Below are 21,447 nucleotides of genomic sequence, written 5' to 3'. Positions count from 1 at the left end.
CCCACCTTCTCCTCCGCTCCCCTTACTTTACTTTCTCATAGCCCAGCTTCCCGGTTGAAACTCAAAACATAAAGAATTTTTTGAAACGTTTCAACCTGCCCTGTTTTGTTCTGACCCTGTTTTGAGCCTGCATGTTCCATTTTGACTTTGCTGTTGCAAAGTCGAAAAGGCTCAAAACAGCATTGAAACAAAATGGGTGGCAAATTTCACACAGACCTAGCTGCCATCTCTCATCCACCTCAAAAGTCTCTCATTTGTTGATACAGCTTACACACCCTGATCCTTGCTCCACAAATTTATAGGCCCTCAGGGGGCAGGAATGCCCAACTCCACCCCCCCCAGTCTAATTCTGGTGTAAACCCCCCTCCCCCCCCAGACACTCTGGCAGTGGCCTGGTAAGCATGCAAACCCCCCTGTGGGCTGGAAAAGCATGCAAAAAAAACAGCTTCCAAAAAGTGGCAAAACATCCCTGTGCAAAAAATAGCACTGGAAAAAGTTTGCTGGGAGCAGCTTTGCAAAGTGGGTGGGTGGTAGATGCAATGCTTGTGTAGCCCTAAAGGTACTCCACACCCAGCGCCCAGTAAAAAAAGCATGCAGAAACAGAGTGAGGCTGTGCAACAAGCACTCAGAAAAAGTGAGGAGAAGCCATGGCAAGGCAGAATTGTGAAGGGGAGGAAGGCAGCCTTTTATGGGGCTTTGCATGGAAAGATTTTGTGCCCCAACCCTCCCTCCCCCCCCGAGTGTCCTGTGCAAAAAAAGTGAGGGGCAGAAGTGCTGCAGCGGGGTGATCCATTTTGAGTGGCCCAAGCCACGGCGATCTCCTGTGGGAGGACTCTCCTGGGCGTTTCTTGTCCTAAAATGGTACCTGGCAGTAAAGTAGTGCTGAAAGGGCAGGAAGGTAAAATTGTTTTGACGTGCACCATTGCGCATTTTACTAATTATAGTATAATAAACCATTATGTGGTAAATCAGGTCCATGTTACTTAATTGGTCATCATAAACTAAGAAAGGAAAATTAAACCAGGAACATTTTTAGTAGGTAAATGCCAGTTACATGGACAGGTGCCCATTGTGTAAAAAGCACTAGCAAAAACAGTACATGGCATTGGGGGAGAGGGTGGAGAGGGGAAAAAGAAGAATTTCAGAGTGCAATATTGCAAGAGCTGTAAAATGTCAGCAGAGTGGGCAAAGAGGATGACAAGATCAGATAAAATGTTTATAGGACCATTGGACAGCCATTCAGCCAGAGATCATTTACATTCAGCACTCATGAATGATATGGTAGCCAGAACACTGGTGTCTGTACCACAAGAAAAACTATAGATACTAGAGGATAAACTGAAAACATGCAAGTATTATATTGGTGACCTTATCCTTGCAAAGAGTGTATGTGAACTCAATATATGAGTAAATTATACATTTGAGAACATATGCTTTTAGAGCTGGGGGAAAGGGTACTTAGGATTGGACTGCAGTTTACCAAGCCCTTATAGGAAGGCCTAGGGGCCAAAAATAATTAAGATAGCGTGTGAGGACACCTTCCAGGGGATAAGGAAGATACCAGCAGCCTAAAGAACAGAGTGGGAAGAGCCAAATCAGAAGTGTCACTCCTCAACCTAAGGCAGAGCCTAAAAGAAGAGCTGCATAGGCCCATTGCACTGGGAATTGGAGAGATTAGTAAAAGAACCTCAGTGGTGGGTATAAACACACTGGTCACTAAGGAAGAAAAAAATGGACCATTTCCCTTATACATAAACCAAACAGAACTAAATAAATATGTAAAGAAAAGTGCCTGTGGGAGAAAATATTGAGTATTTTGTGCTTCAATTTATTTAACCAGGCAACTCAGAACTGAGTCATGATGCTTGTATCCATCGTCCATGTCAAAGAAAGCAGAACTGAAATTCACCTCAAAGAAAATAATGTAATAAAGGTACCTGTAAATCAGTCCTTTTATGCAAAAGACAAAATAGTTAAGCCTTTCTGTTCATTAAACTAAACAGGTGGCCATCTGAAGAATAGAAGGTTTATCTCTGTGTCATTTTTGTCTCAGGATGACTGTTCAGCACGTCCCCTCTCCTTAAGTTTAAAACATTAGGTCAACATGATAATTAAACAGGGTCCAGGACTTTGCATTTGCACATTTTTTCAAATTAAAATGGTAAGTATCCAAATTTAATGATAAGTGGTAATCGTGCTGTGGTTATGACTACTCAGAGCTGTCAAGCTGTGACTATAATTTCTCTGAATGACACACTTAATTGAAAAAGTGAGATTTTATAAGTGTATATCCAAGGCCAGACTTTTTTTTCTAGAGTCAGTGCTGGCACAATCCTTAGAGATAGCTTTTTAGTCAGATAATGAGACAAGCCTTGGGGGCCTTCGTTTTTTTTTATCCACAGGCATTTTTTTTCAGAAGTTATGATTTGTGTTTTGTTTCCATGGCATCAATCCTGATGTGAACTTTGGCACTGGGATTCATGTTAAAGATTCTGGCACCTCAGAAATGAATGTGATGTATTCCATTAATTAAATCATTTTTGTTGTAAATTGGGAATGAGGAAAGTGCACTAGGTAGATATATATTAAAATGTGAAATGGTGGTGATCAGAAGAAATAGCTATATGAGATTGTCAAAGGAAGTTAGAAGCTTCCATATAAAAAAGGAGTGTGTCTAGACTTAATAGGTAAATAGACAAAGGCTCGTATTTGGATATCTTTCTGCCTCAGCACACACAAAGGCCTAAGACGATTTAGGAAATGACTAGTAACTAAGGTGTTTTGGAGGGGGGGTTCATTTCTGCTTTTGCAGGCATGGGCAAGACTGTAACTGCTGACCAATGTTTTATACATGATGCTAGAGAAAGGGAACAAGACATGCTAAGGACATAGATAAATCTCACAGAAAAGTGGATATAAATAAACTTCCAAAGAGAACTATGTAACTCATTCCCAGGTATTATGGAGCCAAAGGCATACAGGGATTTGGGAAAGGATTAGACATTTTTTCCCTATAAATGAGAGGCCAGAGGGGTGAGCACCATCCACAAGGAAGAAATATCATCTGTGGGCTTCAAGTACATTCCACTGAAGCACTTGGGTCTGTTCTCTGTCACAGACAACTGTAAGGAAAAACAGTTGGTCTAGCTCCATATGCCATTCCTATATTCCTAAATATCATGTAATATAGTTGTTTTATTTTTCCCCCTTCTTGTGATGTCCTCTCAGATGAACAGCTCCATCTTGAACATGTCCAAATGAGAGAGAAACACGTCTCCAGTCTCCAGAGGAGAAATGAAGAAAGGGAAAAAGACAGAAACACTGGGAGCTTGGTGACTGATTTTTCAAATGTCTATGCATTGGGTAAGGATGATTTATATATAAATTTTTAAAAAGTCCTGTTTGCTGTTTTTTTTTTTAAAAGACCCCCACAGTTTTCAAATTCTGCCATTGGGATGCTGTGATCATTCAGCTCAGGACCTTAATTTTTACAACCAGCAGGGAAAGATGAAGAATGATGACTAAGTGGCTACACTTCTGTCAATTGCTCCCTCTTTACTCATCATTCTTCCTAGTTTTGCACAGCCATTACTAGCAAAATTGCCTATTCTCTAAAACCTTACTAGTAACAGACCCTGCTATTGCCAGTAGACAATACGATCTTTTCCTTAGTTTTGTTTTTCCCTCAGGTTGATAGAGTCAGACTAGAAAATTATATTCTTTAAGTTGTAAAGGTTCCTGAGGCTCCTGTCTGCCATGCCTGGAATGTGGGAGAAGATTGTAGATAAGTCATTAAACTCTTTTCCCATTCCTAAGAAATATCTTCCTTCTTTCCTTTGTGAATCACTGGTCATATCTACATGAGATGCTGACTGCACAGCAGCCCGAAATTACTGTGTAGTACCGCCATGTGGCAGAAAGCATAATGCGATGCTGCTGTGTAGTAGTCTCAGGCTACTGCGCAGTCAGTATCACAAAAAAGCCATTCATTGGAGTGACATCAGGTTACTGTGCAGTCATTTAGTACTTGTTTACACTGATTTATACAATTTAGTAATTGCTTATACAAGTATTAAATGACTGTGCAGTAACAACTGTGCATTCAGCATCTCTTGTAGATGTGTAAACATGGTAGTGGGATCAAGGGATCATTTCACCAAGGCAGACAGAAGGCGGGGCAGGAGAGTACCTTATAGACTAAAACATTTAGGCTTGGGACAGAAGTTGCACATAAACTGGTTTAAGTGATCAGCAACTGGTTTAAACCTGTAATAGAACAGAAGTGCAGTGCATATAAACCAGTTTCAAAATGGCTGAAACTGGTTTAAGATAAACCTGGTTGAATGTAGAATCATACTTAACTGATTTAGGTCAAACCAGTTTATGAAATTTCTGTCCCAGACCCTTTCTTGGTTCAACTTAAATCAGAGGCTCCCAGCATAACTTTGCAGCCCTGAGGTGGGCTGTGCTGTTTGCTCCAGAGAGCAGAGGTGGTCTTATCCCTATGCTCCCTAGCTGGAGCAATGAGGGCTGGCTCACTGGCTGCCCCCCCTACCCCCCCAGGCAAACCGTGGCTGGGGCCTGGGGCCAGGGAGAGGGGTTAAACTCCTCTTTACTTGAGTACAGAGCTGTCCTGCCTCACTTACTGCTGGCTATGGATTACAAATCCCAGAGGCACCTGGAAGCAGGAAGAGGAAGTGATGAGCATCCCTGCAGAGTCTTGCTGCTGTGATTGTGGACTGCAAATCCCAGAGACCTTGGGGGTGGCAGTAAGACGAAGCTGGAGGTGTGTTCATAGTTGCTCAGTTTATAGTTCTTCAGAGAAAGAATCAGTTTTGTTCAAACTTTTATGGATTCAGTGCTGCTACCTCCTGCCCCCCCCCCCAGTGGATGATGCCTGGTCATGCCCCATCCGCTCCAGCAGGGAGGAGGGGAAGTCTTGAAGGGCTTCTCTCTTCCCTTCCCTTTGGCAGTGGCTGACAGGTATGCTCTAATGCCCCCCCAGCTTCTGGCTTGAGCTACTGCAGGCAAGTGGCTGCTTTTCCAGAATCAAAAGTGAATGTCTGTTCATTTGCTTACTGGTTCAATCTTTGTATCTTAAACTAACCTGCAAAGATTGAATCAATTCAGCCGTGGGCTTTTTGACTGTCTGTACTTAACCCCAGAGAGTGTCATGAGCTTTAATAGGCTACAGCTTGCTTTGTGAGATGATATGAAGAGAAAAGAAGGGAATAGGCTGTAGCCTATAAAAGCTCATGCCTTCTTGAATGACTTAGCCTATAACAGTGACTCTCAATCAGGTTGCCATGGCACCTTGGAATACCTTGACATCCTTTCAAGGGAACCACAGGATGCCATGCAATGTTAGGCATGCAAACATGATTCACAAGATAAGCCTGGAGATTTCAAATAGGAATTCATAGCATAAAAAATATGTTGACCTGTTGTGGTCTTTCTGAATTCTTTGCAGCAGAAGAATTGCTCTATTATTTTTCTGTCGTCAAAACATCTGTGAAAAGGATATGCTAGCATTTTCCAAGGGGTGCTTTGAATCTAAAGAAATGTTGAGAACCACAGGTCTATAAGGCACTGCCCTGCCCTGCTTTTGGCCTAGCTTCAGGCTGAGGGTAAAGTAACATGTTGCACTTAGACCATACTGAATGTTAAGCAGTGTTAAAGTTAGAATGTACTTTGAGCAGTTACATGTTATGGTTTAACACCGTTTCTTGCTTGCACAACTCTGATTTGCCATTACAGGCCTGGCAAGTACGGATATGACAAAAAGCCAGGACACCTAGGCTCTTTCCCTGTTTGGGGATGGGGGGGTGGTCATTGCTGCAAATTGCTTGTTTTATCTTCCTGGAACAGACTGAAGTTACCTAACACAAGATAGGATGTATGGCCCAGAGTTAACTCTTACCTAAAGTGACATAACTTTGATGCATTCAGATGGCATGTAGTATGAATTAACAAACTTGGGCATGCGGATGCACAAGTTTTAAATGCCTTATGACTAACTACTAGGGCTGTGCAAAGCTTTGTTCCCTGATTCAATTCAGCGGAGATTCAGCCCAATTCAGTGGCTGAATCTCTGAATCCAAATCAAATCAGAGGACCCTTTAATCTCTCTGAATCAAATTGGAACCCTCCAAATCGATTCAGACAGATTCGGAAAGGTTCAGGGATTTGGACGTAGACACAGCTTTAAATATTTTTTCTACATACCTCAAGGTACTAGGTGGCTCGTGAGTTCTGCAATGCTGGGGCACAGAAGTGTGGGGGGCTCCTCAGTGCACTCGGCATCAGACTTGGAAGTGGATCATAAGCACTTCTGGTCCACTTCTGGGTCCACCACAGAGTGTGCTGCCTCCCGCTCCCCCCCGGGCCCTACTGGCTCAGTGACTGGTGCCTCCTGGGTCTGGGGGGGAGCACCCAGGGTCCCCCCACAGCTGATTGCTGAGCCGGGAGGGGGAAGGCATGGAGTGGCGGGGCCCCGCACACTGCCCGGCAGACCTAGAAATGGACCAGAAATACTTGAAGTACTTCCAGTCCACTTCCAGGTTTGCCACTGAGCACATGGAGGGCCCCCTGCACTCCTGTGGGATGTTCCATGCATCCCAGCATCACAGATTTCCCAGTTGTAGAAAAAACTTTTAAAGCTGTATCTATGGCTGAATCACTGATTCTCTGAATCTGCATTGAATCTTCAGATTTGGAGTCACTGTCCCTGATTCAGACCGAATCCAAATTGAATAGGGCCCACTTTGCACACCCCTAATAACTACATCTCTTTTAATCAAGGTAGTGAGATAGAGAGCATTATTGCCCCTTTCCAGACAGATGTCAGGATTACATATGATCTCTTCCCTTGCTTCCATGGGGAAGATTAATTGCACTGCTGGGAGTGAGCTGACATCCACTGTGTGGTGAGAGTTAGACTGACAGTAGACACAGTCAATTTCCATTTCACCCTACCCTCATGAAGTCGACCCTTTCCTTCTAACCCATTTTATTGTGATTGGCATTGTAGCACCCCAGTAGACAGTTGAGAGACAATAGGGGAGGCCTTCTCATTCTTCCTGAGAAAGTAGGGCAATAGGCTAGATACCTCAGGTGCCTGTATACAAATGCAAAGAGCCTGGGAAACAAGTAGCAAGTATTGGAAGTCCTTGCACAGTCACGGAACTATGATGTGATTGGAATAATGGAGACTTGGCAGGATATCTCACATGACTGGAGGATTGTCATGGATAGATACAAACTGTTCATGAAGGACAGGCAGGGGAGAAGAAGAGGAGTTGCACTTTATGTAAAAGAGCCATATGATTGCTCAGAGCTCCAGTCTGAAACCAGAGATAGGCCTGTTTAAAGTCTCTGGACTAAGGTCAGAGGGAAGAGCAACAAGGGTGATGTCATGGTGGGGGTCTGCCATAGAGCATCAGACCAGAAGGATGAGGTGGATAAGGCTGTCTTCAAACAGCTAGGGGAAGTTTCCAGATCACAGGCTCTGGTTCTCTTGGGGGACTTCACTCACTCTGATATCTGCTGGGAGGGCAATACAGCAGTGCACAGGCAATCCTAGAAGTTTTTAGAGAGTGGTGGGATCAACTTTCTGGTGCAAGTGTTGGAGAAACCAACTGGAGGGAGGCTATGCTCTTCTTGACCTGCTGCTCACAAGCAGGGAAGAATTGGTAGGGATTGTAAAAGTGGATGGCAACTTGGGCAGTGATGACAAGATGCTTGAGTTCAGGATCCTGAGGAAAGGAAGTGTTGCCCTGTGGGGTCAGGCCAACTCTCAGGATGTGAATATTGTGCTGTTAGACAGGAGGGTGTGACACAGTTGCCCATATACAAACACACAAATCAATTAGGTGCATACACACACACACTACCACCTGAGGCACATACACACCCAAACCAGCCTAGGCACATGCATACCTGTCACCAATTCAAGCACATACACTATACACCCCAGAAGTTAGACACAGATCACTAGTTTGTATATCATGCACACAATACCATGTATGTATATGTGTATATATATATAATAGACACACACACACACACACACACACACACACACTCTATCACACTAGCAACTCAGATACATGCACGTTCAAAATAACTAGTTTAGATTCATGCACACCTATCACCAGTTTAAGTCCATACATGCTACACACTCCAAATTTAGACAGAATCAGTTACCAGTTACCAACACCTGCACATCCAATACACACATGTGGATTACTGATTCATATCCCACACACAAAATGATATATATGTGTGTGTGCATGTGTATTCACTAATTTACACGCATACCACCCAGCTACACATACACACAAATGGATTCCTAAGTTGGGTATTGTGATATGTATGTATGTATGTGCTTGGTGTACTTGGGATACCTGTGGAAAGGTTAAGGTAAGAAAGTAAATGTGTAGGGAGTTAAAGTTACCAGAACTGGGATTAGAACCAGTAGACTACAGGGGCCTGGGCAGAGGAACTGAGGCTTGGGGGTAACTTTAGGTTAATTGTCCTTAATTGATCAAAAGACAACACCCAAAACCTGTAGAACAGGGAAGCATGCTGGCACAGAGTCTGGGACTGGAGCCAGAGCTACAGGGGAGTTGAAAAGGTAGATGGTGAGAAGAAGGAAAATGGGACTAAGGGAAAGTGTGGGTTAAGGAGGGGCTTTGTGTGTGGGGAGCCAGAGGATGGCTCCAGGGCAGCTAGAGAAGTTGCAGGGAGTGGCAGTGAGTGTTGGAAGCTGGAGAAAGACTCCAGGACAGCTAAGAAGAGTTGGGAAGCTGCAGGGGGTGGGGGGTGGGGCATGGGAAGGGGAGGATTACAAGAGGTGTGGGGGAAGTGTGAAAACAGAGAGACAGACAGCAGATACTCACAGGAAAGGCAGCAGGAAAGCAGAGAAAGACAGCAGAAAGTCACAGGAAAAAAGGCAGTGGGAGCAGGGGATGCTGAGAGGTGGCAGAAAAGGGGAGATGGAATTGGGAGGAAATCGGGAAACTAGCAGAGAGAGTGGCGACTAGATCTGGGGGAGAGAGAGAGAGAGAGAGAGAATGAAGCTGGAATTTAAGATAAGGAAGGGACTGGGATTTAGTAAAACATGACCCAACTCAGGGTTGCAAATGACAGTGGTTTTATTGAACAAGGGAGATGGTGACACAATGGCTTATTGGTTCCCTTGCACACACACACAATGCTAGCAGGGGTTAGAGAGGCTTGGTGCAGGGATGAAGTCCAGGAGGGGAGAGAGAGAGACAGAGAGTGAGAGAGAGTCCAAATTGTAGGAGGAGGTGTGCAGCTAATATCTACCTATCCAGGCTGGAAAGGGGTCCTTGTTCAGTAGATGTTGTCCAGAGGGGGGTTGCCGGCAGGGCTTGTGGGTGGATAGGTGGTGTGGCATGGTGCTGGTCCAGATAGAGAGGGCATCCCACTGGGTCTGTCTTTGCTGCCCCTTTTTATGGGGGCAGACCTTGTGTGACCCTAGTGACAGGAGGCATGCCCAGGCAAGGGTCAGCCCCTGGTGTACTGAGCATGTGTGCTCCATGCAGGGATGTGCAGTTTTGGGTGTCTATAATGATGAGAGTTGCTGGTTCTGAAGGGTCTTTTGTCTTTCAAATGCTGGTCTTGTCTCTGTTCCTGGGTGAGGTCAATGGTTCCTGGATGAATCAATGCGAGGTGATGGCCCAATAGTTACAGGCCATTCAGTAGAGGCCTGCTACCATTGTATTTCAATCATTCCCAATCACACTCATTCGTTGGGGAACCAATTTACATGGGAGGGATACGTGACTCATATGGTTGCGACACAGGGGATGCCTGGGCAAAGGACACAAGATAGAGACTTGACATATAAAATGGAAACTTGACATGACTTTGGTTCACTTACAAACACAGGCCTAAATCATATAATATCCATATGAAACAGTAAAAATCAATACAAAAATGATAATAATACAATATACAACAGTAAAAATCAATACAAACCTAATAATAATAATACAATATAAAACAGTGGATATCCAAAACCAAAAACTTGCTACCAAAATAAAAATGTTTAAAGCTTATCCTACATCTTAGCTTACTTATGCTTATCTATAGGAAATAGAGAGGGAGAGAAAAAGTCAGAAATGGTTGGGGAAGGGGAGGGAATGCATTTTAAAGTAAATATAAAAAAAGAAAAATTGTGGGTTTTGCTACAGAAGGAAGGAAAATAAGGACCATGGACTTCAGAAAAGCAGACTTTGACTCCCTAAGGGAACTGATGGGCAGGATCTCCTGGGAGGCCAGTCTGAGGGTGAAAGGAGTCCAGAAGAGTTGGTTGTGCTTTAAAGAAGCTTTACTAAGAGTGAAGGAATAAATCATCCCAACACACAGAAAGACTAGTGAGTATGAGCAAAGACCAGCTTGGCTTAGCAGGGAACTCTTCAGTTCACTAAAACACAAAAAGGAAGCTTACAAGAAGTGGAAATTTGGACAAGCTACTGGGGAGGAGTATAAGAATATGGCCTGGGCATTCAGGAAGGGGAAAACGCAATTGGAGTTGCAGCTAGCAAGGGATGTGAAGGGTAACAAGAAGGGTTTCTACAAGAATGTCAAACAAGAGGAAGGTCAGGGGAAATGTGGGTCCTTTACTAAATGGGGGAGGGAACTGAGTGAGAGGGGATACAGAAAAGGCTGAAGTACGTAATGCCTTTTTTATCTCAGTCTTCACAGGCAAGGTCAGCTCCCAGACAGCTTCACCTGGCAGCACAATTTGTGGAGGAGATGAGTGGCCAACAGGAGTGAAAGAACAGGTTAGGGACTGTTTAGAAAAGCTAGCTGTGTACAAGTCCATGGACTTGGACGCGATGCACCTGAGAGTGCTGAGGGAGTTGACTGATATGATTGTAGAACTGCTGGCCGATATCTTTCAAAATGCATGGTGATTGGGAGAGGTCCGGGATGATTGGAAAAGGGAAAATATAGTGCCCCTTGTCATAGGATGGGGTCCTTAAGGAGGGCGGTGATCTCCCAAGGCCCCTACCATGCCAAGTTGGCCCAATGAGCACCCTCAGTTCTCATCTGCCACGTCTTTGATGGTATGAATGATAGGGAGGCTGCCTCTAAGTCCTCTTGGACATGGTCAAGATTTTGTTCTCCATGGGTCTCCAGACCCCTGCTGGGTCCCACCCCAAGATGGATGTCACAATGGGTGTTTCAGGGCACCTGAGCCTTATGGGTTATGCGTGGCTCCAGCCACACTTTTACCATGCCCCAAGCCTCGCAGATGGAGCTGATGTTGTTTGGTCTGGGCCTTGTTTTCATTTGGCCCCCTGGTCCTCCCTGGGCTCTCTGCCAAACACTGCACCTTCTCTGGCACTGGGGTCCCCACACTGCCATGGGCCACCCCCTATGAGACCTCCTCCTTCCCCTAATAGCCTCACCCAAACCACTGGTGTTATACAACAATAAACCAAACACAAGCCCCTGGGCTGTAACATAAACTCAAGCCGGCTAGCTATAACGTCATTCAAACCCTACCGGGGAAAACTCCATCCCACAACAGTATTATGAACTGCTTGTGCAGTCAGGCCTCTCCACTTTGCTTGCTCATGGGGAGCTCCTTCCCCCTTGGCTGCTGGCAGGGAACTGCCCTCCTGGCCTCAGGCCTGGGGTTTTTATATGAGCCAGGCCCTGCCCTTTCTGGTCAGCTGACTGCTGGCAGGTATGGGCCGCTAGCTCGTCCTGGCTGCCCTAGTAACCAGCAGCTGGGGTTTCCAACTCACTGCTAGGGCTCTTCCCCTAGCAGTTTCAGCTCTGTCAGGGCACGCTAGTGCCCTGCGACACCCGTCTTTAAGAAAGGGAAGAAGGAGGATCCAAGGAACTACAGTCTGCTTAGCTGCACCTCAGTCCCTGGCAAGATCATTTAGCAGGTCCTTAAGGAATCCATTTAAACACTTGGAGGACAGGTGATTAGGTACAGTCAGCATGGATTTACCAAGGGCAAGTCATGCCTGACCAACCTGACTGCCTTCTATGATGAGATGACTGGCTGTGTGGATGTGGGCAGAGCAGTTGATGTGATATACCTGAACTTTAGCAAGGATTTTGATACAGTCTCCTACAACATTCTTACAAGCAAGCTAAGGAAGTCCAGGTTGGATAAATGGAATGTAAGGTGAATAGAAAACTGGCTTGATCATTGGGCTCAAATGGCACTAATCAATGGATCTATGTTTAGTTGGCAGCCAGTATCAAGTGGAGTGCCCCAGGGTTTAGTCCGGGGCCTGTTTTGTTCAGTATCTTCATCAGTGACCTGGAAGATGAGGTGGAGTGAGCCTTCACCAAGTTTTCAGATGACACTAATCTGTGGGGAGTAGTAAATATACTGGAGGGGGTAGGACTAGGATTCAGAGAGGCCTCAACAAATTGGAGGTCTAGACCAGAAAAAATATCATAAGGTTCAACAAGGACAAGTGCAAAGTCCTGCACTTAAGAGAATCCTATACACTGTTACAGGCTGGGGACTAACTGGCTAGCTTCAGCTCTGCAGAAAAAGACCTGGGTGTTACAATAAGCTGAATGTGAGCCAACAGTGTGCCCTTGTTGCCAAGAAGGCTAGCAGCATACTGGGCTGCATTGGTAGGTGTGTTCCCAGCAGATCAAGGAAAGTGATTCTTCCCCTATATTTGGCACTGGTGAGGCCACATCTAGATTACTGTGCCCAGTTTTGGGCCCCCACTATTTAAAGGATGCAGACAAATTGGAGAGAGTCTAGCAGAGGGCAGTGAAAATGGTAAAAGGACTGGGGCATATGACTTCTAGGGAGAGGTTGAGGGAACTAGGCATATTGGGCACTTTTACATGTGCTCTGGGTGTTGGAAGCTGTGGGGGGGTACCCTAATTTGAGAGTCTAATTAAAAGTACCATCTCTAATTAAACTCTAATTAAAGTACCATCGTGTCTAGTGTAGCAACATCTCCATGCTTAACAATGGCGGCAGGCGCACTTTTAAGTGTGGGACACTGATTCGTGAGATGCAGGAGGCTGCTGGAGTCTGGCAATTACCATGCTCCAGCAGACTCAATTAATTGAATTGCTGGAATTCCAGCATGTTTGAGCAGCTTGTGCATCCATTTAGTCTGGAGAAGAGAAGACTGAGGAGGATTTAGTAGCAGCCTTCAACTACCTGAAGGGTGTTTCCGAAGAGGATGGAGCTGGACTGTTCTCAGTGGTGGCAGGTGACAGAACAAGGAGCAGTGATCTCAAGTTGCAGCAAGGGAAGTTTAGGTTAGATCTTAGGAAAAACTTTCTCAGAGGGAGGGTAGTAAAGTACTGGAAGAGGTTACCCAGAGAGGTTGTGGTTTCTTCATCCTGGGAGGCTTTTAAGACCTGGCTAAGCAAAGCCTTGGCTGGGATGATCTAGTTGGGGATGGTCCTACTTTGAGCAGGGGGTTGGATAAAATGACCTCCTGAGATCCCTTGCAACTCTAATTTTCTATGATTTTATGACACCAGACAAAATGTCCATTTGCCTAGCAGGTAAAGTACAACAAAAGTGCAAAGGATTATGACTGTCACAAATGGATTAATGTGCTAAACCTTTAAGTGCTAATAGAAAATATGTGTGCAATGCTGGAATGATAAAAACAGTTACACTAAACCTCTGTGTGTGACTAGTTGTATAGCGGATGTGCCTAGAAATCTGTACAGGGTGAGACTGAACAATGTGCCAGCAAAATCAGGAAGACTTGTACCTTGTCTCTTACCAGAGTGTTTATTAAGTGTGACACTGATAATGTTACCTTGATTTCTTCCCAGACCTGTTGCCTGCCAGAAATGGTGAAGAAGTCACAGAGCAATTCCTGCTTGAGGTGGTAGAAATCCTCTTGAATTATATTAAAAAATCTTTTGATGAGAAGAGTAAAGTTCTGGACTTTCATCACCCCCATCAACTTCTGGAAGGTTTGGAAGGACTGAACTTGGAGCTGTCTGACTATCCAGAGCCACTGGAACAGATACTTGTTGACTGTAGGGATACTTTAAAATATGGAGTTAAAACAGGTACCACAGAAGCACAAATGATTCTCTCTCATTGTCACAAGGCTTTATAGACTTATGAAGTGTAGATTTACCATGATTCATAATTACCATGAAATTCATGGTTTCTGAAATACTATCTTTCCCAACGTTTCAATTCCTAGCAATTTTTTCTGTATTGTTTATCTCTGAAAGGGTTTTTTCAAAAAGTCGGAAACATTTGCACTAGGGGGCATTCAGTTCTTCAGTTAACAATTGAAGGAATGATTCCTTAATCACAGGAAATGGTCATATGCCTCACATTTTAGGCAGACCTGTTTTTGTCTTTTTTTTCCCCTTTGCAATAAAAGAAGGGAGGTTTCTAAAACAGTTAGCTAGGTTTTCCAGTGATATTTTTCAAAGCTTTTAGTTACTCTTGTGCAGTTTACATGTGAAGTAACAGGGAATTTACAAAGGTATAGGTGTGTCACATTGGGTTCAACACCATCCTTAGAACTAGGAATGGCTGGCTGAGAGTAAAAGGAAGTTGCAATAACATCTGATGTACAATTGCCACAGTTGTGCCTCCTGCCATGCTGCGAGTGCATGGCAAGAGGCATAATTGTGGGATCAGGGGTCAGAACCCATCAAGTTTAAACTAGTATGAAATCTAGTTAATCTACCAGTTATGAAATTGGTGCAAATAAACATAGTTTCCCAGTGTTAGTATAGCGCAGTATTCTGTCTTATGTCACATACTGGTGTCAGTGTCCTAATAACCAGCACCCTGAAGTTAGTGCTTGGAACTGAGCTAAAAAATGTATTTTCTAACTATCTCTTACAGAGTCTGATTTATTTTGTATGTTTTCTTTTAGGACATCCTCGGTACTTCAATCAACTCTCCAGTGGTCTCGACATCATTGGACTAGCTGGTGAATGGCTAACAGCTACTGCAAATACTAACATGTATGTACTGTAAATTCTGGTCATCTGTTACAGTTAAAAACTACTCTTAAGTTAGTCATTTCTTTCCACTCTTCTGCAAGACAAAAGGCCTACTTGAAAGTAAGCAAGCATAGAATGCCCATTCTTGAAGCATGGGGAAACATCTAAATCAATGATATTGCCCATGTATTCATACACTACAGACAATTCTAGAGAGACTAAAAATGTTGTACAGCAAAGTGTTAGTAGCTCTTGAAGCTCTAGCTCTTGTAGCTTCATTGGGTGCTAATTCACTCTATTTTCAGGGTACTCTATGGCCAATTGTCTTAAAGCTATCATCAAAAGAATTTAACATGATAGCTGTTAATAATTAGCAGTATTTGGTATGTAAGTGCTAATTAAAGAGAATAGTAGGTGGATTTGTAAATACAGCTTCTTAGCCCTGATTTAAAATTTTCTGTTTCTTTTAGTTCAGCACTGAACAACAGAAAGTAAGAGCACCCCTGGTAATGATACAGAAGTACATTCAATCCTATGTGTTCAAAGGTACATAGTCCCTCTCAGAGCTGCTCTAATTAAAGTGCCACCCCTCCCCATCCAGAGCACATGAAAAAGGGCCCAAAATGTCCGGGAAGCCGGGGGGCAGATAGATTCCATTTCACCTCTTGGGTGCATAAGTGCAATTCTGCTCCACCCTGTTCAGGTCCTGCAAATCCATTAATGTATGTATTTCTGTTATACACCATCATTTTATGTTTATGACTGAATCCCAAAATGACAGGGAGGGAGAGGAGGACCTGCCTACTTTTTATATTAACATTTTTTTCAGGGACTTGAACAGAATGGAATAGAGCCATGCTTAGGTATTTCAGGGCAGGCAGGTGTAATGGGGTGGAGTGGTGCAGATGTACCTCTTCTCCTCCATTTAATTCCAACTGCACCCCAAACTTAAAACCCATGACCTGGGAGGGGCAGTGGTATTCCTATTCAGGCAGTGCTGAGAGAGTCAGTTGACTTGATTGCTCATTAGCATCTCCCTGATTCCTGCTAATCTCTCTGCACTCCACAGATGCTAATGACCCTCTATCATTTTTAGTGTTCCACTGTCAAACCATCCTTCCTTCTGCAATTTTGCTGTCTGTTGGCCATTTCTGGTAATTTTGTCTTCTGTTTCACAGCCCTACAGACTCTTTTTAGCTCTAGCTAAAGATTTAACTCAGGTGTGGTAATATTAACTCAGGTGTAGAAATGAGTGACAGAGAAGTATTGCAAGCACTGTAAAGACACTCAAGAAGACTAGATTTTGTTTTATGAATATGAATGAGATGCACATATAACTAAAATGACTACAAAAGTAATGACACAATATCTTTTCACTATTTTGCCTTGCTTGTTCTATTGTTTTGAATGTTATATATAAACTAGCAAATTAATGCACATTTCAATTGTTATGTTTATTTTTGCTTTGATACTAAATTGAATAATATAGTGCTATCCCCTAGCATCTTAGTAAAGCTTCTAGTTTGCTCTTCACTGGAGAAAAATGCATTGTGTTATATGAAATGATGCCCCCCCTTTCAAAATTCTAGATCTGCCCATGTCTAGGGGTACATTACACGTGGACAAGCTAGTAGCAAAACGGATGTAGCAAAGCTGTTCCAACTTTAACACCACTTCATCCATAACCTTGGGGGAAGGACACACATAACACTTAGCTTAGTTTAAATGTAGTTTAAATCTGAAATGGATAGGGACGTTCAAGTCCATTAAAATGATTTAAAGCATCCCAGAATGGTTCAAACGTACCTGGAAACTCAGGTACACTCTTGAACCAATGCACTGTAACCTGGGTACATGTTACATGTAGACAACAGGCATTCTGTGACATGCATCTGGTTGGTCCTCCAGGCATCATACACTGCATTGCTTATCACCCTACTCCTTTCCACTGCTGCAATGGACCGCACTGGTGCACATCCAGAACTCGACTGACCCTTTTTTCACCTTTTGTCTTAACGATGAGCTCCTTTGCACTGCTTGTTCAGTAGAAGTGCTTTCTATCAACCAGGTGCGTCTTCACTCCCTACTTGATTGTGTCCCCTCATCATATTCCCTTAGCTGGGGACCTAAAAGGATATGTCCAAGCCCTCCTACTCCCCCACTCCACCTCATGGCCTCCATCCAGCTCCTCAAGTCAGGCAAACACCCAGCAGACTTCTGTCAATTGCAAGCTACTGAAGTGTATTGAACTCATATTTAGGCAAAGAGAAAGCAGTAAAGTGGAAATATCCCCAGCTACAGGTCACCTACCTCCTGAGACCTCCAAAGCATGGGTGCAAGCACACCCATCCACCCTATTCACCCAATGCAAGGCCTTGTGGGCTGGGTGCTCACTCGCAGTCCCTTGTTGCAGTTCCACAGCACTTCAACACCTAATGTGTGATCAGTCTACCAGGAATGCCAGGGCAGTGTACAAGTGGACACATCTGCCTCATGACAATAGCGGGCAATTTCCCAATCAGTGACATTTGGGAGCAGTTCAGTTATCACATGTATACCTTAAGTACCCTTATGCACCATTTTGGTGGAATAAAATCTGGCACATAAAACACAGGCACAAAAAATTCTTCCTGAATTTGAGAGATTCTTTTAAAAACATCAGCTCATGACTGGTCACTTATAGTAAAATCCTGGTATTGCTGTCTAGTGTGAAAAAGTTTCTGAGAAGGTGCCTACAGACCTGGATGTGGTGTGGTAAAATTGTCCAGAGTGGTTATTTTAGGTTGTAAACATTTGTTTGTTATTTTATACTAAATTAAAGAGTATTCCTGGTTTGGTTTTCTGGTTAAACCAACATTCTCCCACATTTTTGACATATTTAGCAGGTCTATATTAAATAAAATTGTTTCATAGATTCATAGATTGTAGAGTTGAAAGGGACCCTGAAGGATCATCGTGTCTAAACCCCTGCCCCAGGCAGGAAAAGAACTGAGGTCAGATGACCCCAGCCAGGTGCCTATCTAGCCTCCTCTTGAAGATCTCCAAGTCGGGTGATAGTACCAACTCTCTTGGCAGCCTGTTCCAGATTCTGGCCGCCCTTACTGTGAAAAATGTCTTCCTAATATCTAACCTGAATATACTCTCCACTAGTTTGTACCCATTATGCCTAGTTACTCCTGGGGGTGCCCTGGTAAATAGTGCATCTCCAAGTCTCTGTTGTCGTCTCTTGATAAACTTATAGGTTGCTACAAGGTCTCCCCTCAGATGTCTCTTGTGAATGCTGGAGAGATCCATATCTCAACCTCCCCATCGTAGGGTTTTGTACAGAGGCCATTAATCATACAAGTGGCCCCCCTCCTCTGGACCCTCTCCAGATTCTCTGCATCCCTTTTGAAGTGCGGTGCCCAGAACTGGACACCTGACCAATTGCTGCCTGACCAATGTGGCATTGAGCATCACCTCCTTCGATCTGTTGGTCATGCAGCTGCTAATGCATGATAAAGTGTGAATGGCTTTGTTGATGGATTCATTACAGTGTTGGCTCATGCTCATCTTGGAGTCAAGTATGACTCCAAGATCCCTTTCAGCCGCTGAGCTGCTGGGGAGGTTATCCCCCAACCTACAGGTGTGCTGGGTATTTCTCCTCCCTAGATGGAGTACCTTGCATTTGTCTTTGTTGAATTGCATCCTGTTCTTCTGCTAGGTTAGATATAATCATATATTTATTTTAAAAAACCCCTCACAGTTGTTAAATAGAATAGAGAGTAATAATATGTGATTAGAAGGCACCAAGATAATGGAAATTTTCAGTTAAAGGAAGAAGACAAAACAGCTACACCTTCAAGCCTTTAATGTTATGAAACAATTTGACTACATTTTACGGTAACCTTTATTCAGTCACTGACTGGTAAATATTCCTATAATTTTTCTTTTATGAAAGAGCAGTGTTAGCTTCACAAAGTTGATGACTCATATATTTATGTTATCTAACCATACAGTGCTTTCAATCTTGTTATGTGATTTGGTTTTGAGAAATAAAACCTATTGTTTCTAGTGCTTACTTTGGTCTACTACAGATCTTCCTCCTCTTTTTTCCAGTCTTTGTTGTTGGGTTTGTTGTTTTTTTTCTAATGAATTCTATGGAAGTGTGTCTTTCATCTGAAGTTGGTTTAATATCAAGGTGTGGACATAACTGAGAGCACAGACGTAACAAATGAACCCTGCATTTCTCTCTAGCTCTTTATCCTCTTTCTCCAGCACTGTTTCATAGATTCATAGATGTTCTGGTTGGAAGGGACTTCAATAGATTGAGTCTGACCCCCTGCATAGACAGGAAAGAGTGCTGGGTTCAGATGGCTCCAGCCAGATGCCCATCCAAACTCCTCTTGAAGACCCCCAGGGTAGGGGAGAGCACCACCTCCCTTGGGAGCCCATTCCAGACTTTGGCCACTCTAACTGTGAAGAAGTTCCTCCTAATGTCCAGTCTAAATCTGCTCTCTGCTAGCTTATGGCCATTATTTCTTGTGACCCCTCCCCGCCCCCCCCCGGGTGCCTTGGTAAGTAAAGCCTCACCAGTTTCCTTCTGCACCCCCACGATGAATTTATAGGTAGCCACAAGGTTGCCTCTCAACCTCTTCTTGAGGAGGCTGAAGAGGTCCAGGTGCCCTAGTTTCTCCTCATCAGGCTTGTCCTGCAAGCCCTTAACCATATGAGTAGCCCTTCTCTGGATCCTCTCCAGGTTATCCACATCCCTCTTAAAGTGTGGCACCCAAAACTGGCCGCAGTATTCCAACTGCGGTCTGACCAGCGCCTGATAGAGGGGAAGTATCACCTCCTTGGTTCTGTTTGCCATGCATCTGCTGGTGCATGATAAAGTGCAGTTAGCTTTGCTGATGACTTCGTCACACTGAAGACTCATGTTAATTTTGGAGTCCACTAGGACTCCAAGATCCCTTTCTGCTTCTGTGCTGTCGAGCAGGTCATTTCCTAGGCAGTAGGTTTGCTGGACATTTTTCCTCCCTAGGTGCAGCACTTTGCATTTCTCCTTGTTAAATTGCATTCTATTGTTTTCCGCCCATTTGTCCAACCTGTCCAGGTCTGCCTGTAGTTGTTCCCCGCCCTCCGGTGTGTCCACTTCTCCCCACAGTTTTGTATCATCCGCAAACTTGGATAGAGTACACTTCACTCCCCCGTCCAAGTCACTGATGAAGATATTGAAGAGTATTGGTTCAAGGATCGAGCCCTGCAGGACTCCACTGCCCACATCCTTCCAGGTCAATACCCATCCACCACCACTCTCTGGGTATGACCCTCTAGCCAATTTTGCCACCCACTGGACTGTGTAATCATCCAAGTCGCAGCCTCTTAATTTGTTCACCAGTATGGGGTGGGATACCGTATCGAAGGCCTTTCTGAAGTCTAAGTAAACGATATCAACCCCTGCTCCTGTGTCAAGGTGTTTTGTAACCTGGTCATAAAAAGAGACTAGATTAGTCAGGCATGATCTATCTGCTATGCCTGCGCTGGTTTCCCCTCAGCATAGTTTTTCCTGCTGGGCTCTCACATATATGAGCCTTAATAATCTTTTCAAAGACTTTGCAAGGATGGAGGTGAGACTGACTGGCCTATAGTTGCCTGGATCCTCCTTCCTCCCCTTCTTGAAAATAGGGACAATATTGGCCCTTTTCCAGTCCTCCAGGATCTGTCCCGTGTGCCATGTGTGCTCAAATATTTTTGCCAGTGGCTGTGCAATAATATCAGTGAGTGCCTTCAGTACCCTTGGATGGAGCTCACCCGAGCCTCCTGACTTAAACACATCCAGTCCTTCCAAGTGACTCTGCAACATCTCAGGGTCAATGCTTGGTAGTTTGGCACCCAGCCGTTGCCACTCTACAATCGCATTGTGAGGCTTGTCTTGCCCCTTGTTTAGGAAGACTGAGGCAAAGAACTCATTGAGGAGTTCAGCCTTGTCCTCCCTGTCTGTCACCAATTGCTTTTGCCTATTCAGTATTGGTCCTATTCCAACCTGGGCCTTCCTTTTACTCTCTATTTATGTGAAAAACAATTTTTTGTTATCCTTAACTTGGGATGCCATCCTCAGCTCCATGGTAGCTTTAGCCTTTCTAACTGCCTCCCTACAACTGCGAGCTGAGAAGGTATACTCCTCTTTAGTAATCTCTCCCTGTTTCCACTGCTTATATGCTCTCCTTTTTACTCTTAGGTTGCTCTGGATTTCTCTGGTCAGCAAGGAAGCCTCTTCTGTTGATCATTTTTATTTACAATAGTCTTCCTGTAGCTTTCCATCTCAGCATTCCCTCATGTTTAACAGGGCCCTAACTTGACTTCAAGATAATACTTGGTGCTTTGGTAACCTGTTCTATAGTTTTGTCTCATTCTGTATACCAAACGTAATGACTGAGATGCACTATACTGAATAAAAGACAGCATTATCTAACCTATTACTATAATTTCAAGCAGAAAGTT

At 44.0% G+C, this 21,447-nt stretch overlaps 1 protein-coding gene across 1 annotated transcript in view; it reads left to right on the top strand.

Moving 5' to 3' along the window:
* The first annotated feature begins 858 nt into the window (after positions 1 to 858).
* The window catches only part of LOC149868886 (glutamate decarboxylase 1-like), a 46,819-nt gene continuing 26,230 nt past the window's right edge, over positions 859 to 21,447 (top strand). Inside the window, exons 1-4 of the mRNA XM_090037677.1 lie at positions 859 to 898; positions 3,229 to 3,363; positions 13,822 to 14,064; positions 14,895 to 14,985. Coding sequence (XP_089893803.1) covers positions 859 to 898; positions 3,229 to 3,363; positions 13,822 to 14,064; positions 14,895 to 14,985 — 509 coding nt within the window. The remainder of the gene's footprint in view (positions 899 to 3,228; positions 3,364 to 13,821; positions 14,065 to 14,894; positions 14,986 to 21,447) is intronic.

Source organism: Crocodylus siamensis, chromosome 3, assembly GCF_052110815.1.
Source record: "Crocodylus siamensis isolate JL-2025a chromosome 3, ASM5211081v1, whole genome shotgun sequence".
NCBI lineage: Eukaryota > Metazoa > Chordata > Crocodylia > Crocodylidae > Crocodylus > Crocodylus siamensis.
This window is presented reverse-complemented; position numbering and strand designations above follow the sequence as displayed.